Raw genomic sequence first — 20,685 nt, 5'->3', positions numbered from 1 at the left:
CCTCATGGAGTTGCTCTAAAAAGCCAATTCACAAGCATTTTACAAATTCCTTTTCTTGGGATCCAGTGCCAACCTGATTTTTCCAGTCTACCTGCATATCGAAGTCCTCTATGACACCATAACATCGCCTTTCCTACACAAAATGCTAAATGAACTCAGAAGGTCAGGCAGCGTCTATGGAAGTGAATAAACAGTTGACTTATTGGACTGAGACCCCGCATCAAAACTCGACCTAATTTCCTTGGATGCTGTCTGACTTGCTGAGAGCCTTCAATGTTTTGTGTGCGTTGCCCTGCATTTCCAGCATCTGCAGTAGTTTTTCGTGTTTATGTTATTCCTTTCCTACCTCGTTACAATTTGTACCTCACTCCTGGGTTTTGCAGGCCTGTATATAACTCCCATCAGGGTCTTTTCACTCTTGCAGTTTCTAAACTCTACCCACAAGGTTTCTACATCTTTTGACCCTGTGTCACTTTTTCCACATTTTTACCAAGAGAACACCTCACTCCCTCTGCCCACCTGCCTGTCTCTTCAATAGGATGCGTATTCTTGGATGTAACCTTCCACCCCTTGCCTTTCATGAGTCTGTCAACCCTTGATTTAAAATCATTCAAAACCTCAACTTCTAACAGCCTTTGAGGAACAGAGTTCCAAAGATACACAATCTTCTGAGAGAAATGTTTTGCATCATTGCTGTTTTAAAGGGCAATCTTTTATTTGTAAACAGTGACCCCTGGTTTTAGATTCAATTGAGTTCCCTTCCATTCTTTTAAACTCCAGTGGATACAAGTTCTCATAGGTGGCAGAGTTGGAGAGAGTTAAAAGATTCAGGTTCATGGATGTTAACGTCTGAAACGTAGATGTGACCATGAGGAATGCCTGCGCCTCTGCTTTCATGGAAGCTGAAGGAGATATGACACACCACCAAATACTCTTCCATACTTCTACAAATACACTGTGTTCTGTGCAGATTTGTCTCAATCTAAGTGCCTGTGACGATGCTGCATGTAGGTTTTTCAAGTCCAACTGCACCTCGCCACATTTTTGCATATGATAATAGACTTGATTTGAATAGCTGATCTAATTTTTTCTCATAAGGCTATCCACCCATTCCAGACATACGAATGAAAATCTTGTAAAGCCATTTAATGATGAGATTTATTTTTAAGCCCTGGTTCCTTATTTTGGCTTGGGGTTGATAAATATATATTGTGATGCCGCAGCCATGGGAGGATGGACAATATGGCTGGCACCACTGACACCGCTGGAGCAAAAGGAAGATCAACGTGGCTCAGCGATTCACACCACAAGGTCCACCCGGAAGCTCTCCAGATACAACGGTACCAGCGCCTGGCACCAGTCAAGCTGGCCGCATGGCACAATGGGTGGAACCCCATGGAGACGGTGGAGAGGGATCTCCTTGACCTAACGCTGGCTGAACAGTGTGACTTCAGGGCCCACGTTTTGAGCAGAGGCCATCAGAAGAAGGAATGAGGGAAGAACTGGGCTGCGGAATGTGCCAAGTGGGAGAAAGCCTGGGGGTACTTGCAGTACCTCCACCACTGTGCTCAGCATAGTTACCCCTAGTTCCCTCCCAGGGCCCAGGGAGAGCTTGCCCTCCATGCCTTTGTAAAGGTGCTGACACTAGAGAGCCTTTGGCAGCTCGTTTGCCTGACATTGCCATCATTGCTGGCTGAGGCAGGGAGGGCAGAAGCAATTTTAGCTCCCCAAGGCATTCTAGCATTGCCCCAGATGCTATGACACCAGGCTTGTGTCACTGAGGCAGAGATAGGTCTGACCAGTGCAGTGCCAGCACCACCGGTGCCACAGAGAGATCTCTGCTACTGGTGCCACAGAGAGATCTCTGCTACTGGTGCCACAGAGAGATCACTGCTACCGGTGCCACAGAGAGATCTCTGCTACCGGTGCCACAGAGAGATCTCTGCTACCGGTGTCACAGAGAGATCTCTGCTACCGGTGTCACGGAGCGATCTCTGCTACCGGTGCCAGGGAGAGATCTCTACTACCGGTGCCATAGAGAGATCTCTGCTACCGGTGCCATGGAGAGATCTCTGCTACCGGTGTCACGGAGAGATCTCTGCTACCGATGCCACAGAGAGATCTCTGCTACCGGTGCCATGGCATGATCTCTGCTACCGGTGTCACGGAGAGATCTCTGCTACTGGTGCCATGGAGAGATCTCTGCTACCGGTGTCACAGAGAGATCTCTGCTACCGATGCCACAGAGAGATCTCTGCTACCGGTGCCATGGCATGATCTCTGCTACTGGTGCCAGGGAGAGATCTCTGCTACCGATGCCAGGGAGAGATCTCTGCTACCGGTGCCACAGAGAGATCACTGCTACCGGTGTCACGGAGAGATCTCTGCTACCGGTGTGGTGAGGCAGGCCATTTGGGCAGGACTGCCCCATACCAGCACCATGCCACAGCCCAGTGCAGCTGCTGGTGGCTGACCATTTTGGGATGGCAAAGGCACTGGGTTAGCTGTGTGAATGCTTCTACTAGCCTGGGTATAGGCAGGACATGGAGCTATTTGTACACCATTGCAGTGCTCACATGTCCCAGAAGGGACTGGACTACCAGTCTAGGGCACCAATCCAGCAGGACGTGGTAGGGGCCCCATACGAGTCTGCTGCTCTTCCCAGAAGAAGGGACTGTTCCCCAAGATGGGAAGCCACTGGAAGGTTCTGAGAGATGTGCTCAACTGCATCTTTGATGTGGCATATCGGATGAAATTACCTGAATGGTGGAAGGCAATTGTGCGCATTAGGATTGGCTGGCACTGTATTGGCCCTTGGCCACCACCGATTCAGCGAGGCTGAAGGAAGGAAGGGACACACTGGGTGCCCTGCCTCTTGCCTCACAGTGCCTCTTCTGGGGCGGAGGGTGGGCTCCAGGAACCCCCCACGTCCAAGCCCAGCATTCCAGGAGGCAGCATCGACCACCACCAGGACTTTGGTGCAGGCTCTGGGTTTGCCATGGATGGCTGACTCCTCACGTGGGGGCAGTGTGAAGTTCCCGGGGGTGGGGGGGTGTGGTTGACAGTATTCCTAATGACCAGTGCTGCCTGTTGTTATTTTGTTAAAATGCCTTCATAGGATTATGGTGAGATGTTCAAGTTCATTTATTGTTACATTTTAGCTTGGGTGTGGTTGTGGGTCACCCCAACTGTAACCGGGGGAGTGTAATAATCACCTTCTCCATCTGTACGTGACTGATTGGATTCTCTCCCTGGATCGTAGCACCTGGTCTGTTTTTGTGTTTATCACAACAGAAAACCGTTGTTGAGTTTAACGAGCTTACTCGTCTGGCATGGACCGAATGCTCGCCACAATATTTAATGCAGCTATTGTAGGCCAACCTGACTGTTCTATCTTCCTAGAGTATAGAAGGATAATCTAATTGAACATTTCAGAAGTTTGACAGGATTAAACAGAATAAAGACAACCAATGTGCTATACTTTATTAGGAGTTTGAAGCGATTTGGCATGTCAACAAATACACTCAAAAACCTCTATAGTTGTACCATGGAGAGTATTCTGACAGGTTGCATCACTGTCTGGTCTGGAGGGCTACTGCACAAGTCCAAAAGAAGCTGCAGAAGGTTGTAAATCTAGTCGGCTCCATCTTGGGTACTAGCCTACAAAGTATCCAGGGCATCTTCAGGGAGCGGTGTCTCAGAAAGGCAGTGTCCATTATTAAGGACCTCCAGCACCCAGGGCATGTCCTTTTCTCACTATTACCATCAGGTAGGTGGTACAGAAGCCTGAAGGCACACACTCAGCGATTCAGGAACAGCTTCTTCCCCTCTGCCATTTGATTCCTAAATGGACATTGAAACTTTGGACACTATCTCACTTTTTTTTTAATATATAGAATTTCTTTTTTTGCACATTAAAAAAAATCTATTCAATATATGTAATTGACTTACTTGTTTATTTATTATTATTTTCTTAATTTTATTTTTTTTTCTCTCTGCTAGATTACGTATTGCATTGAACTGCTGCTGCTATGTTAACAAATTTCACGTCACATGCCGGTGATAATAAATCTGATTCTGATTGCCAAACAGGAGGCACAATATTGATACAAAGAATTTCAGGAGAAAATTCAAGAAGAATTTTCATATGAATGGTGGGAGAAATCCCAAACTCTCTTCCACTGTCCAGGCTGGTGCAAAGTGAAGTTCAATAGGCTTTTCAGATAAGGTAGTAGATAAAACTTGTGGAGGAGCAACCCAGAAGGACTAAGGACTGAAATGTGAATCTGAATTTCACCAAAACATCTCGGATAGATGTAGAGAAAACTACTGCTATAAAAACACAATCTTGTCCGCTAATGGTCCTCATGGAGAGGAATTTGCAGTAGGGTCTGCGTGATCTCTGTTACAACATCTGAAATGAGTCAGAAAGCCACTCGATTCAAGGGTAACTACGGATGGAGAATAAATACTAGCCTCGCCCCGTAAATATCAATGTATTTCTGAACCCGTAAGATCTCTAGACTGCTTTTGATATTCCGAAGTAATGGAAGCAGCATAGCAAATGATTATGTTAGACACAGTAATAAAATTTTTGCAAAATAAACAGAAATTTTCAGTACTATCAGTGGCAGCCAGCATTGGGGGGGGGGAGAGAGGGAGAGAGGGGGAGAGGGGGAGAGGGGGAGAGGGGGAGAGGGGGAGAGGGGGAGAGGGGGAGAGGGGGAGAGGGGGAGAGGGGGAGAGGGGAGAGGGGGAGAGGGGAGAGAGGGAGAGAGGGAGAGAGAGAGAGAGAGAGAGAGAGAGGGGGGAGGGAGAGAGAGAGGGAGAGAGGGAGAGGGAGAGAGAGAGAGAGAGGGGGGAGAGAGAGAGAGAGAGAATTAATGCTTCAGGTTGGTGATATTCCATTGACTATATTAGATTCTAATGTAAGTTAAGGTCATTGACTTGAGATATTAACTCTGCCTCGCTATCCATAAATGCTGACTGACCTGTTGAGTTTTATTTTGGATTTCCAGGATCTACAGTTTTTGACTTAGTATTAGAACAGTTGCAGCTGGAATATTGGCCTTCTCTAAAGCTTAACAATTCCACAAGTGTAGATTAATAAATAGGAAAACATTTTTCAGAATATACAAGTCAAGGTCACTGGAGCAGATGAATCAAAAACCATTTCCCCATACCCATTTCCCTCATTTCTGATCTGGCACACTTCATCAACCTAAACTTTATTTTCATTTCTCTTTCCACAGATGCTTGTGATCTGCTGAGCACTTCCTGCAGTTTCTGTTTTATTTCAGGCCTTTTAGAATCCGTAGTTTTTCTTCCCCATATGTCGCAGAGCAGAGAAATGCTAACAGGTGACATACACACCTCTCCGCCTCTGTCTCCCCAATGACTTGGGAAAAATTAACAATGGAGTTGGCATGTGAATTTTCAAGAACTTATATTCTGAACAAAAATAACAAGTTAGTAAAGTTTTCTATTTTCACTCATTACTTTTCAACAAGACTATTTTTGATAGGACTGACCTGTCCTGCAAATAGACCGCAGACACCAATGATACACAGAATGTTAAATACTGCTGAACCAACAATAGTTCCAACTCCAACATCTCCATGGGTGATAAAGACACCTGCAGGAATATAAAGAAAGCATTACTCAGCAGTTGCTTTACCAGACTATTATATGAAATATAAGAAATAATAATAGCACTTCTTTTGGAGATCCAAGTGAACAGATTGACCTGCAAACTATTTGTAAATGAAACTACAGATAATGACAATTCATCTGAGCCCAAAATAAAATGAAAGATAACTCAGCTTATTGGTAAAAAATAGCAGTAGTGCGATCACTCGAGTTGAGTATGATGTACTCCTAGGGGGTTGTCTATTAGCTGATCTGGTATTACCGCCTGAATTAATCTGGGATGGTAGGGCGGATTCCCTTAATGGAGAACACCTTTGTGTGACTTTGTCTAACAATGGTAGGCTGATATATGGGCAGCCACGACACAGTCCTTGACAGATTGGGGTCAGGGTTCAGCGCATCCACAATACAATCCATAGAATGAACTTAAAAATAAGGATCCAAGGGGGGGGGGGGGTCCCATTCTAAGTAGATTGTTTCCCAGCTTCATAGAATTCTCTTTGAGGAACTCAGACTAATTCTTTCAAAAGTTGGGAAGAGTTGGTCTGTGTTCCTCAAAGAGAAATTTGGAAGGTCTAATGTACATTGTTTGAAAATTTACCTGGAAGTTTAAATTACCAGTAGCTCAAATGGATTTCCTGGACAATGATATTCTCAGATATGTATTGTAGTAAAGTGTTTAGGGGTTCCTAACCTGGGGTCGAAGAGCCCCTTGCTTAATGGCATTGATCCACGGCATAATAAAGGTTGGAAACCCCTGTGTTAGAGTAAAATAAATGAACAAATAGATTATTATTCTGTTAAAACCAAAAGTGCTGTGAATACTCAGAGGGCCAGACAGCTTTTGGCAGAGAGAAAAATGGGGATAATTTTCAGGTGAATGATGCTTCATTTGAATTAAAATGTTAATTCTTTCCCCTCTTCACAGGTGCTGCTGCCCACCTACTGAGCATTCTCAGCATTCCTGTTTTGTTTTGTTTCAGATTTAGAGCAACTGTGCCATTTTGCATCTGCAGCAGAGAATTTACTAACTGGGTCTGGACATTACCAATGACTGAAGCAAACAGCTCAGGTGCTGAGCTCCCAGCTGCCATAAAGGTGGCACCAGCTACGTCTTCGTTCAAGTGTAATCTCTACATCAAAAAAAAACAGACGTCATCTCAGGATATTACAAATATTCAAATGCACAAGAAATTACACTTCCTCAGCCCTCAGAGTTAAGAACACAGTACGTTTTTCAAGACATTCCCGCTCATCTGTTAACCTTACAAGATAAGCAAGTAAGGTCTCTGTGGGGCCACACTGAGGCCCCAACTGACAGTCAAATAGCTAAGTTTGACTGTCCACATGAATGACATATAAGATTAAACATACCGTTTATCAATCATTGCCTTTTTTGTCTATCTTATAATATTTTTGCTGAATTATCAATAAATATTCAGATTATTGTTACATAGCTTTGTGGAAATTATCCGTTTATGATAAGTGTGATCTTAACTAAACAAACTAGTTTCTAAAGTCCTCGACAATCAACCTAACTTACACTCAAGTAGCCACTTTATGAGGTAACATCTGCCCATTGAGTTTATGTTTGTGGTCTTCTGCTGCTGTAGCCAATCCACTTCAAGGTTCAATGTGTTCTTCGTTCAGAGATGCTCTTCTGCACACCATTGTTGTAATGTGTGGTTATTTAAGTTATTGTCACTGTTAAGTCCTGTCAGCTTGAACCAGTCTGGCCATTCTCCTCTGACCTCTCCAATCACAGAAATGTCACTCATTGGATGTTTTCTGTTTTTCTGTAAACTCTAGAGACTTGTTGCGCATGGAGAAAATACCAGGAGATGAATAGTTTCTGAGACACTCAAACCACCCCCTCTGGCATTATCAAACATTCTAAGGTCAAAGTAATTTAATCACACTTCTTCCCCATTCTGATATTTGGTCTGAACAACTGAACTTCTTGAAGATTCTGCGTGCTTTTATGCATTGAGTTGCTGCCACACAATTGGCTGATTAGATATTTGTATTTAATGAGCAGGTTTACCGGTGTACCTAATAAATTGGCCACTGAGTGTAGACTTTACAGGACCAGCCTGGCTTTCCCATCCCGGTTTATCTGCATCTCTAGATCTAGCCGATGAAGCTGAAGGTTTCACTTGGATACATGGTTAGAACAAATTAGATTGGTTCTTCAGTGAGTTGTTCAACAGGACAGCACGACCTTTGGTTCATTGAGCAAAAAGAAATTTTAAGATCAAAGTCTCAGATCTGGTAAAAACAAAATCTCTTGGTCTATTGTGCTTGAGTGATCCCTATATACTCTCAAGACCTGATCTCTCTACAGAGGATATCTTAAAGTATCAGAAAAATCCCAATGCTGACTCCAAAAAATTCACCAATTTCTCTGAAAGGATAAAGGGACCAATGTCATCATCCTCTCGGTGGTCAACAGCCCAGGCACTGAGGTCTCAGTCAGCTAGGTCTCACTGTCCACATCAACTGCATATCTGGCACAAGACATCCTGGAAAAGATCAACTGGGGAATGGAGAACAGGATGAGCTCATGTCCCCTTGAAATGCAATATACCCACTGATTCCTGGGAATCTTTGCTCCATAGTCACCCAGAGCATAGAAAGAATATTCAAGATGGTATTGAGAACCTCCGGGTTATTCACTGGGGTCCTGTGTAAGTGCTGGAAGAAGCATGCCACTTCAAAAACTACCCATCCACCTGTCTCATCAGCCACCTTCTGCCTCATCTGCAGAAAAGTCTACTGGTTCTGCTTCACTCCTTCAGAATCTACAAGATTGAAGTGACTATACGTGATCTTTGTTCCCAAAAAATACATTTGCAAAATATACTAAAGACATGACTTCAAACTGTATCGCTTCAAAACAACTCCCATGTAATCTTTTTTGATATTATATGCAAATACAATATCTGAATTAGACACAGTTTCATATTCATTTTTCCAGTTTTAAGTGTCAATATCAAGGCCAGAATTTAATCAATAGTTAATAGATAACATGCATTTCAGACACAATGAAATACTTTCAATGTCTTACAGTAAGTAAGTGCATGTCAACATACCTCACATATTTTTTCTAGGGCTGGAACAAAGAAATCATCACAAACTATAGCCAGTGCGTAAAACATATACACAGCCTGTAAAGAGAAAACAATCAACATCAGTCATATTTCCCAAAAACACTTTTCCCTTTGAAAATGAAAACACTTAGCTCTTTATCTCAAAAATAATTCTTGATTTCTGTTTGTATTCTTAAGATGTAAATAGCAGGGAATGTCTTTTATCCATGAATTGATGTCATATAGATGTAGTACAATGTCGGTGGGCTTTTACTGGGAGATATTGGATGTTGACTTCTCCAATAGGGAGTCTTGTGGATAGTGAAACAGGTTACAATGATCAGATCTTGATCAGTTCAGAGAGACAGGCTGAGGAATGGCAAACAGATTTCAGCCAAGGCAATGCATTTTGTACATATACACCAGGGTGGGAACTGAATAGGAGGACATCAATGAATATTGAGGAAAAGTGGGATCCGGAATTACAAGTGGACAGTTTGCTGAAAGCAACTGTATAATTAGTCAAGGTGGTGAAGAAGGCTTTTAGTTTGCCGGCCTTCATCAGCCAGAGCATCGACTTTGAGAGTAGAGACATTATGTTGCCATTATGCAAGTCATCAGTGAGACCACACTTGCAGTGTTGTGTACAGTCTTGGTGACCCACCCTCTTATAGGAACGACATTGTTAAGCTGGAGAGTGTGCAGAAGAGACTCTGCCTGGACTAAAGGGCCTGTGTTATGGGGAGAGGTTGGCCACATTGGATCTGAATTCCTTGGAGAGCAAAACAATGAAGTTTATAAAATCATGAGGGGTACAGACAAGGTGGATGGTCATAGTCTTCACCCCAGGGTGGTAGGAGTCCAAAGCTGCAGGGTGCAGATACAAGATTAGAGAAGAGAGATTATAAAGGGACCTGAGAGTTAACTTTTTTACACTGAAGGTAGTGAGTGAACTTTCACAGGAAGTGGTTGAGCCAGGTACTTCTGCAACATTTAAAGGATATTTGGTTAGGGACGTGGTGGGAAAGGAATTGAAGGGCTGTGGACCGATTGCAGGGGACTGGGACCAGCAGACGGGCATGGACCTGTTGGACTGAAGGGCTGGTTCCATGTACTATGACTGTGTGCCTCTGATACAGGATTGTGAAATACGCTCCTGAGAAGTTGTCCACTTCGAAAACAATTTCAACAAACCTTATCCATGTCAACAAAAAGCCAAGACAAGAGGAAAATTAGCATACAAGTACATGCTATATTCTCTGCAGTGTAAAGCAAATATTATTCAGCTTTTCTTCAAATGTCACTGATACGATTTACATCTGCTGGTGCAATTCTGGGAAGGTGGAGGCGCCAGTGTGCAAACCTTGAGAATCCACAGTGTTTGTGAGTTTAATTATGCTCTCACTTCTACTATCTCACCATTTGGGTCCACATGTTTTTTTTCTCTCTCTGAAATAGTGAACTTCTAAAGAAAATGTAAAAAAATAATGAAGATACACAAAAGGGACTTTCACCAATCCATCTTGGAAAGACAGTGAACAGAAGAGCTCTGATGATCTTCCTCTAGTTTTAACTTTAGTGGCAAAAATAAACCAAGAGTAACAAATTTCAAAGTAATTTATTATCAAAGTACATATATGTCACCATATACAACCCTGAGATTGTAGATCCAAGAAACATAATAAAATCAGTGAAAGACTGCCCCTAACAGAACAAACAACCAGTGTGCAAAAGACAACAAACCGTGCAAATACAAGATCAAATAATAATAATAATAATAATAATAATAATAATAATAATAATAAATAATAATAATAAATAAATAAATATCAAAAACATAATACGAAGAGTCCTTGAAAGTGACTTCTCTTCAGTGGGAATAGTGATGGGGCAAGTGAAGTTGAGTGAAGTTATCCCTACTGGTTCAAAAGCCTGATGATTGAGGGCTAATAACTGTTCCTGAACCTTGTAGGTCCTGAGGCTCCTGTATCTTCTTCCTGATGGCAACAGCGAGAAGAGAGGATGGCCTGAATGGTGGACACTCTTGGTGATGGATGATGCTTTCTTGCGACAACACTCCATGTAGATATGCTCAATGGTGGGGAGGGTTTTATCCATGATGGACTCTGTGCCTTATCTACGACTTTTTACGGGGTTTTCCGTTGAAGGTCTTTGGCGATTCCATGCCAGGCTGTGGTGCAGCCAGTCAATATTCTCTCCACCACACATCTTTTCAAAGCTTTAGTTGCCATGCCGAATCTTTGCAAACTTCTAAGGAAGTAGAGGTGCTGCTGTGCTTTATTCATAATGGTATTTGCATGCTGGACCCGGGACAGATCCTCTGAAATAAAAACACTGAGGAACTTAAAGTTGCTGACCCTCTCCACCTCTAATCCCCTGATAAGGACTGGCTCATGGACCTCTGGTTTCCTCTCTTGTAGTCAATAATCAGTTCCTCGGTCTTACTTGCATTGAGTGGAGAGGTATCCAGCTGAGAACTGTAGAGTACTGGGGGAATCCAGGCAGAAGATTATTGATCAAAGGTTGACACAATAAAACTTTGGAGAATAGAAGTAAATTTGTTCCAAATAATTACAGCTCAGGAAAATTGCATAATTTTACATGCTACCAAATTGTACTGCATGTGTATTATAGAAAAATTACGAACATTTCAATGGTTATCTTTTGGAGCTCTGGAATAATATAGTATATAATTCCACAAGTCTCAAAGGAGCTAGTCAGTTCTCTCAGTAAGAAGTTCATAAGAGGAAGCAAATTTTATTTTTAGTAACTGTCAGCTTTTTTTTACCTTTGATTGGTGAGGCGAACAATGCCTGCTGCCGTCTTTGAGAAATGATCATCTTAACTATTTTAACAATCACCTTATCCATGTCAATTGGAAGAATTCTAATTAATTCTTGAGGTCTTCAACATCAGAAATACAAAACAATTTATTTCAAAGCCTACAATAAACATCCAGGCAAAAATTATATTTTTATGTAAGGCATTACTTCACAAGAATACCAAAGGAATAAGACAGGATTTGCATTGTAATTTGCTGTTGGTTACTTATTGTGATTTAAATTGAGTGCATTGAGAGTTATGTTGCATAATCTGAACTGAAATCTTTTTTGGCAGCATTTTGATCATGACCGGTAAGCAACGAGCAGACAGCCAAATAGTGTCCTTTGTTCGAATGAAATGGTACAGTCCAGCTTTGAAAATGGTAGTGCACTAATTACCCTCATTTTCCCAACTCCTAGTGTGGCCACCATCAGTTTTGCTGGAACCAGCAGATTAACAATAAACTGAGGTGGCAAAAAGTGATTAGAAATACTAATCTTGGGCCTTCAGTTGAAAGGGCAATACAATACAAGAAGACACGGCTTTAAGGTAAGGGGAAGGAAGTTCAAGGGGGATATTAGAGGAAGGTTTTTCACTCAGAGAGTGGTTGGTGCGTGGAATGCACTGCCTGAGTCAGTGGTGGAGGCAGATACACTAGTGAAGTTTAAGAGACTACTAGACAGGTATATGGAGGAATTTAAGGTGTGTGGGGGGGGTTATATGGCAGGCAGGGTTTGAGGGTCGGCACAACATTGTGGGCTGAAGAGCCTGTAATGTGCTGTACTATTCTACGTTCTATAAAGGGGCTGGGAACATTTCAGTGAGAATAGTGACACGTTCTGTGCAGCAGGTATGAACACACAACTCTTCACAACCAGGCGGGTGTTTATCATTCAGAATCTGAAGTCCAGTAGTCTGAAAGGCCCAAAGCTGTGTGGACACATGCAAGCCTGACTTCACCATGTGCATACAGGCTCTTGTCCACATGTGCATGTGAGCGCCTGAGTTCATAAGTGGACCTGTTTATGTATGCATGCATGGACCTGTTTGTGAATGATCTAAGAATCAGAATCAGGTTTAGTATCTCTGACATATTCCATGAAATTTGTTGTTTTGCGGCAGCATTTCAGTGCAATGCATTAAAAAAATTAGTAAAAAAAAGACAGAAAATTAAATTAAATACAGAGTGCAAAAGTAAAGCAAAAATATATATATAGTGAGGTAGTAGTGTTCATGGGTGGAAGGGAAGAAGCAGTTCCTGAAACGTTGAGTACGTGTCTTCAGGCTCCTCTACCTCCTCCTTGACAGTAGCAATGTGAAGAGGGCGTGTCCTGGATGATGGGGGTCCTAACTGATGGTTGCCACCTTTTGGAGGCATTGCCTTTTGAAGATGTCATTGAGTTACTACCCAGGATGGAGTAGGCTGAGTTTGCAACCCCGTTGCAGTTTTTCCTGATCCTGTGCAGAGGCCCCTTCAGACCAGACAGCGATGCAACCAGTTTCAATGCTCTCCACGGTACCTCTGTAGAAACTTGTGAGGGTGTTTGGTGACACACCTGATCTAGTCAAACTCCTAATGAAATATAGCTGCTGTAATTGCATCAATATGTTGGACCCAGGATAGACTTTCAGAGATGTTGATATTAGGAACTTGAAACTGCGCACCCTTTCCATTGTTAATCCCTCGATGGGGACCGGTGTGCATTCTCTCAACTGCCTCTTCCTGCAGTCCACAATTAAATCCTTGATCTTATTGACGTCGAGTGCAAGGTTGTTGTTGCGACACCACTCAACCAGCAGATCTATCTCCTCCTTATAACCATCCGAAATTCTGCCAACAATAGTTGTGTCGTTTGCAAATTTATAGATGCCATTTGAGCTGTGCCTGGCCACGCAATCGTGGGTGAAGGAAGAGCAGATCAATATGCTAAGCATGCATCCTTAATGTGCACCAGAGTTGACTGTCAACGAGGAGAAGATATTACTTCCAATCTGCACAGACTGTGGTCTCCCAATGAGGTCCAGTTTCAGAGGGAGGTACAGAGGCTCAGTTCTGAAGATTGTTGATCAGTATCAAAGGTATGATGGTACTGTACATTGAACTGTAATCAATAAACAGATGCCTGACTCATGTTTTGCTGTTGGCCTGATGGTCCAAGGCCAAGTGTAGAACCAGTAAGATTGAATTGGCTGTAGATCTATTGCGATGAGAGGTAAATTACATCTGATCCAGTTCTTTGCTTAGACAGGAGCTTATTCTGGCCATGACAAACCTCTCAAAGCACTTCATTACAGTAGGTGTGACTGCCACTAGGTGACAGTCGTTGAGGCAGCTCACTCCACTTTTCTTTGGAACTGGTATCATTTACGTGCCTTTGAGGTGAGTGGGAACCTCTGACTGAAGCAGTGAGAGGTTGATGGTGCCCTGCAACCAGTTGCTTGGCACAGGTTGTCAGAGCTCTACCACTTACCACTGGATTCTGGCAAACTGGCAACAGAGGAGCTGAAGGCAGTGTGGACAGGGCCAATGAACTTAACCTGTTCTTCAACAGATTTGACACTGTGGCCCCTGCCCATCCCCCATATGATTCATGTTGTCGGCCCCCAACCAACACATATTCCACTCTCCCCTCCTACCCCTCCTCACAGCCCCCCACCCTGCTCTCATGACTACACCCCTCCCACACCTGAAACCACCACGGTGGGCTTCACAGCTGAATAGGTGAGAAGACAGCTGAAACGTCTCCACCTAAGCAAGGCTGCAGGCCCGGATGGTGTCAGCCCCAGGGTGCTCAAAGCCTGTGCCCCCCAGCTAGGTGGAGTACTTCACCATGTCTTCAACCTGAGCCTGAGTCTCCAGAGGGTTCCTGTGCTGTGGAAGACGTTCTGCCTCATCCCTGCACCGAAGACGCCGCGCCCCAGTGGCTCCAATGACTACAGGCCGGTGGCATTGACCTCCCACATCATGAAGACTCTGGACAGACTTGTTCTAGAGCAGCTCCGGCCTATGGTTAGGCCACACTTAGACCCCCTCCAGTTCGCCTACCAGCCCCGACTAGGAGTGAGGATGCCATCGTCTACCTGCTGAACTGTGTCTACGCTCACCTGGACAAGCCGGCGAGCACCGTCAGGGTCATGTTTTTTGACTTCTCCAGTGCGTTCAACACCATCCGCCCTGCTCTACTGGGTGAGAAGCTGACAGTGATGCAGGTGGATGCTTCCCTGGTGTCATGGATTATTGATTACCTGACTGGCAGACCACAGTTTGTGCACTTGCAACACTGTGTGTTAGACAGAGTGGTCAGCAGCACTGGGGCTCCACAGGGGACTGTCCTGTCTCCCTTTCTCTTCACCATCTACACCTCGGACTTCAACTATTGCACAGAGTCTTGCCATTTTCAGAAGTTTTCTGATGACTCTGCCATAGTTGGATGCATCAGCAAGGGAGGTGATGCTGAGTACAGGGCTATGGTGGGAAACTTTGTCACATGGTGTGAACAGAATCATCTGTAGCTTAATGTGAAAAAGACTAAAGAGCTGGTGGTGGACCTGAGGAGGGCTAAGGCACCGGTGACCCCTGTTTCCATCCAAAGGGTCAGTGTGGACATGGTGGAGGATTACAAATACCTGGGGATATGAATTGACAATAAACTGGACTGGTCAAAGAACACTGAGGCTGTCTACAAGAAGGGTCAGAGCCGTCTCTACTTCCTGAGGAGACTGAGGTCCATTAACATCTGCTGGACGATGCTGAGGATGTTCTACGAGTCTGTGGTGGCCAGTGCTATCATGTTTGCTGTTGTGTGCTGGGGCAGCAGGCTGAGGGTAGCAGACACCAACAGAATCAACAAACTCATTCGTAAGGCCAGTGATGTTGTTGGGTGGAACTGGACTCCCTGACGGTGGTGTCTGAAAAGAGGATGCTGTCCAAGTTGCATGCCATCTTGAACAATGACTCCCATCCACTCCATAATGTGCTGGTTAGGCACAGGAGTACGTTCAGCCAGAGACTCATTCCACCGAGATGCAACACTGAACGTCATAGGAAGTCATTCCTGCCTATGGCCATCAAACTTTACAACTCCTCCCTCTGAGTGTCAGAAACCCTGTGCCAATAGGCTGGTCCTAGACTTATTTCCACTTGGAATAATTTACTTATTATTATTTAATTACTTATGGTATTATATTGTTATATCTCTACACTATTCTTGGTTGGTGCAACTGTAACGAAACCCAATTTCCCTCCGGATCAATAAAGCATGCTTGTTTGTCTGTTACACCATCAGGGCCTGACACTTTGCGAGGGTTCACCTTCCTGAAAGCTGCTCTGACTTCAGCCTCTGAGAGAGAGATCAAATGTTGCCTGATGCTGCTAGGATTTGGACAGGTGTAACACAGAAAATCTACAGCACAATACAGACCCACAATGCAGTGCCAAACATATCCTTACTTTAGACCCTCTATTTTTCTAAGCTCCATGTACCTATCCAGGAGTCTCTTAAAAGACCCTATTGTATCTGGCTCCACCACCGTTGTGGCAGCCCATTCCATGCACTCACCACTCTCTGAGTGAAAAAACTTACCCCTGACATCTCCTCTGTACCTATTTCCAAGCACCTTAAAACTGGGCCCTCTCCTGTTCGCCCTGGGAAAAAGCCTCTGGTTATCCTCATGATCAATTCCTCTCACCATCTTGTACACCTCTATCAGGTCACCTCTCATCCTCCGTCGCTCCAGGGAGAAAAGGTCGAGTTCACTCAACCTGGTCTCATAAGGCATGCTCCCCAATCCAGGCAACATCCTTGTAAATCTCCTCTGCACCCTTTCTATGGTTTCCACATCCTTTCTCTAGTGCAGCGACCAGAACTGAACGCAGTACTCCAAGGGGGGTCTGACCAGGGTCCTATATAGCTGCAACATTACTTTTCGGCTCCTAAACTCAATCCCATGATTGATGAAGGCCAATGCACCGTATGCCTTTTTAACCAGAGTCAACCTGTGTAGCAGCTTTGAGTGTCCTATGGACTCGGACCCCAAGATCCCTCTGATCCTCCACACTACCAAGAGTCTTACTATTAATACTATATTCGGTCATCATATTTGACCTACCAAAATGAACCACTTCACACTTATCTGGGTTGAACTCCATCTGCTACTTTTCAGCCCAGTTTTGTATCCTATCAATGTCCCGCTGTAACCTCTGACAACCCACCACACTATCCACAACAGCCCCAACCTTTGTGTCATTAGCAAATTTACTAACCCATCCCTCTACTTCCTCATCCAGGTCATTTATAAAAATCACGAAGAGAAGGGGACCCAGAACAGATCCCTGAGGCACACCACCAGTCACCGGCCTCCACGCAGAATATGACCCATCTACAACTACCCTTTGCCTTTTGTGGGCAAGCCAGTTCTGGATCCACAAAGCAATATCCCCTTGAATCCCATGCCTTCTTATTTTCTCAATAAGCCTTACATGGGGTACCTTATCAAATGCCTTGCTGAAATCCATATAGACTACATCTACTGCTCTACCTTCATCAATGTGTTTAGTCACATCCTCAAAGAATTTAATCAGGCTTGTAAGGCATGACCTGCTTTTGACAAAGCCATGCTGACTATTCCTAATCATATTATGCCTCTCCAAATGTTCATAAATCCTGCTTTTCAGGATCTTTTCCACCAATTTACCAACCACTGAAGTAAGACTCACTGGTCTATAATTTCCTGGTCTATCTCTACTCCCTTTCTTGAATAAGGGAACAATATCCGCAACTCTCCAATCCTCCAGAAGCTCTCCTGTCCTCACTGATGATGCAAAGATCATCACCGAAGGCTCAGCAATCTCCTCCCTCGCCTCTCACAGTAACCTGGGGTACAACTCATCTGGTCCTGGCGACTTATCCAACTTGATGCTTTCCAAAAGCTCCAGCACATCCTCTTTCTTAATATCTACATGCTCAAGCTTTTCAGTCTCTTGTAAGTCATCCCTACAATCACCGAGATCCTTTTCCGTAGTGAATACTGAAGCAAGGTATTCATTAAATACCTCTGTTATCATACACACTTTTTCACCGTCACACTTGATTGGTCCTATTCTTTTACATCTTATCCTCTTGCTCTTCACATACTTGTAGGATGCTTTGGGGTTTTCCTTAATCCTGTCCACCAGGGCCTTCTCATGGCCCCTTCTGGCTCTCCTAATTTCAATCTTAAGCTCCTTCCTGCTAGCCTCATAATCTTCTAGATCTCTATCATTACCTAGTTTTTTGAACCTTTTGCAAGCTTTTCTTCTTGTCTAAATTTACAACAGCCTTTGTACACCACTGTTCCTGTACCCTACCATCCTTTCTTTGTCTCATTGGAACATACCTATGCAGAATGCCACACAAATATCCCCTCAACATTTGCGACATTTCTGCCGTACCTTTTCCTGAGAACATCTGTTCCCAATTTATGCTTCCAAGTTCCTGCCTGATAGCCTCATATTTCACCTCACTCCACTTTTCCCTACTTGTCTGTTCCTATCCCTCCCCAATACAATGGTAAATGAGATAGAATTGTGATCACTGTCACCAAAATGCTCTCCCACTGAGAGATCTGACACCTGACCAGGTTCATTTCCCAATACCAGATCAAGTACAGCCTCTCCCCTTGAAGACGTATCTACATATTGTGTCAGGAAACTTTCCTGAACACACCTAACAAACTATACCCCATCTAAAATCTTTGCTCTAGGGAGATGCCAATCAATATTTGGGAAATTAAAATCTCCCACCACGACAACCCTGTTATTATTACACCTTTCCAGAATCTATCTCCCTATCTACTCCCCGATGTCCCTGTTACTATTGGGTGGTCTGTAAAAAAACACCCAGTAGAGTTATTGACCCCTTCCTATTCTTAACTTTGACCCACAGAGACTCAGTAGACAATCCCTCCATGACTTCCTCCTTCTCTGCAGCCATGACACTATCTTTGATCAGCAGTGCCACGCCCCCACCTCTTTTGCCTCCTTCCTGAAACAGCTAAAGCCTGGCACTCTAAGTAACCTTTCCTGTCCCTGAGCCATCCAAGTTTCTGTAATGGTCACAACATCACAGCTCCAAGTACTGATCCACATTCTAAGCTCATCTGCTTTGTTTATAATACTCCTTGCATTAAAATAAATGCATCTCAAACCATTGGTCTGAGCACAGCTCTTCTCTATCACCTGCCTATCCTTCCTCTTGCACTGTACACAAGCTTTCTCAATTTGTGAGCCAACCACCCCTTCCTCCATCTCTTCAATTTGGTTCCCACCCCCCTGCACATCTAGTTTAAACTCTCCCCAATAGCCTTAGCAAACCTCCCTGCCGGGATATTGGTTCCTCTTGGATTCAAGTGCAACTTGTCCTTTTTGTACAGGTCACTCCCTAACTCCCTATAATCTCTTTACAGGACCTCCTCCCTTATTCTACCTACGTCGTTGGTACCAATATGTACCACGACCTCTGGCTGTTCGCCTTCCCACTTCAGGATATCGTGGACGTGATCAGAAACATCCCAGACCCTGGCACCTGGGAGGCAAACTACCATCTGTGTTTCTTCCCTGCGTCCACAGAATCGCCTTTCTGACCCTCTAACTATAGAGTCCTCTATCACTGCTGCCATCCACTTCCTTTCCCTACCCTTCTGAGCCACAGGGCCAGACTCTATGCCAACGTTGCTTTCCCCAGGTAGGTTGTCCCCCACAACAGTACGCTTCCCTCTCCTGACTGTTACTCAGGAGATTCTGCCTTTCAATGTGTGTATAAAAGACATTCAGGTCACCTGGGAGTGAAGCACATTAGTCATTCATGATTTTAGGTTTCACCTTTTAGGACGTAATGGCCTGCAAGCCCTGCCAAAGCTGACATGCATCCAATTCCATCTCCAACTTCAATTGGAATTGTTTTCTCACTCTTAAGATAGACTTCTGTAGGTTGTCCCTGGACCTCTTGTCTAGTTCTGGATCGCCACAGATCTAGCCCTCAGCAGACTGTGAATCTCCTGGTTCATCCATGGCTTTTGGTTTGGGTGTGTCTGGTATGTTTTTGAAGGCACCCACTCATCCACACAGGGCTTGATGAAGTTGATGACAACTGTAGCATGTTCACTCAGATTGTGAAGATGAATCCCTGAATATTGTTCGGTCTACCAATGCAAAACATTTCTGTAAGTTCTCCCCAACTTCCCTTGACCATACCCTTGTGGTCTTCCCCACTGGTGCTACCCTCATTGTCTGCCTGTATGCCAGGAGCAGAAGTACAGCTGATCGGACAAGTGCAGGTGTGGGATGGCACGATAAGTGTTCCTGATGGCGGTGTAACAGTGGCCGAGTGTTTTGGCTCCTCTGGTTCCATGGTGAAATGTTGGTGGTTGTTGATCAGAGGAGACTTCCTTAAGCAGGTCTGGTTGAAATCCCTGCAATGATTAGGGTGAGTTGTTTCATGATTGCTGATCATGGTGCACAGCTCTTCCAGTGCCTGCTTGACGTTGGCCATGGGGAAGGTAGGGGGGGTGGGGGGGGGTGGAATGTACATCTCGAGCAGGATGATGTTGGAAAACTCCCTTGGCAGGTAAAATGGATGACATTTGACTGCTAGATGTAAGCAGAACGGAGCAGAACCACCACAATGAGTTAAGCGTGAAGCACACTCTGCTCCCTCTATATTTTAGAGACTCCACTCTTCTGTCCATGCGGTGGATTGTGAAGCCCTATGACAGCAGCACTGCATCCAAAATGGTAAGGGTGAGCCATATTTCTGTGAGGCAAGGTACATGGCAGTTCCTGATGTCCCTCTGGGACTGCAGTTTTATCTTACAGAGACCGTATGTTTGCCAGCAAGATGGTAGGAAGTGGAGGTCTCAGGACCTTCACTCTTTCAGCCCCGCACACTTTCCATATTTCCTTTTTCTTTAAGGGAAACTGCACTCACGACTTGAGTGCTGTATGCAGTCCAGGGTCTGCTGATTCTGAGGACTGATTGATTTTTGAACGTCTTAAAATGATGTTGCACACTGAAGGTTGTCAGTGTGGATTTCAGCTGTATTTGATGATTCCCTGCAGAGAGCTCAA

General features: G+C 44.3%; 1 protein-coding gene across 1 annotated transcript in view; it reads right to left on the bottom strand.

Moving 5' to 3' along the window:
* The window catches only part of LOC132404061 (sodium/potassium/calcium exchanger 4-like), a 146,789-nt gene that overhangs the window by 107,474 nt on the left and 18,630 nt on the right, over positions 1–20,685 (bottom strand). Inside the window, exons 3-5 of the mRNA XM_059988058.1 lie at positions 8,742–8,816; positions 6,698–6,782; positions 5,532–5,635 (exon numbers count right to left, since the gene is read on the bottom strand). Of these exons, the coding sequence (XP_059844041.1) occupies positions 5,532–5,635; positions 6,698–6,782; positions 8,742–8,816 (264 nt within the window). The remainder of the gene's footprint in view (positions 1–5,531; positions 5,636–6,697; positions 6,783–8,741; positions 8,817–20,685) is intronic.

The sequence above is a fragment of the Hypanus sabinus genome, chromosome 2, assembly GCF_030144855.1.
Source record: "Hypanus sabinus isolate sHypSab1 chromosome 2, sHypSab1.hap1, whole genome shotgun sequence".
Taxonomy (NCBI): Eukaryota; Metazoa; Chordata; class Chondrichthyes; order Myliobatiformes; family Dasyatidae; genus Hypanus; species Hypanus sabinus.
Note: the sequence above shows the minus strand (reverse complement) of the source record. Positions and strands in the feature narration are given on the sequence as shown.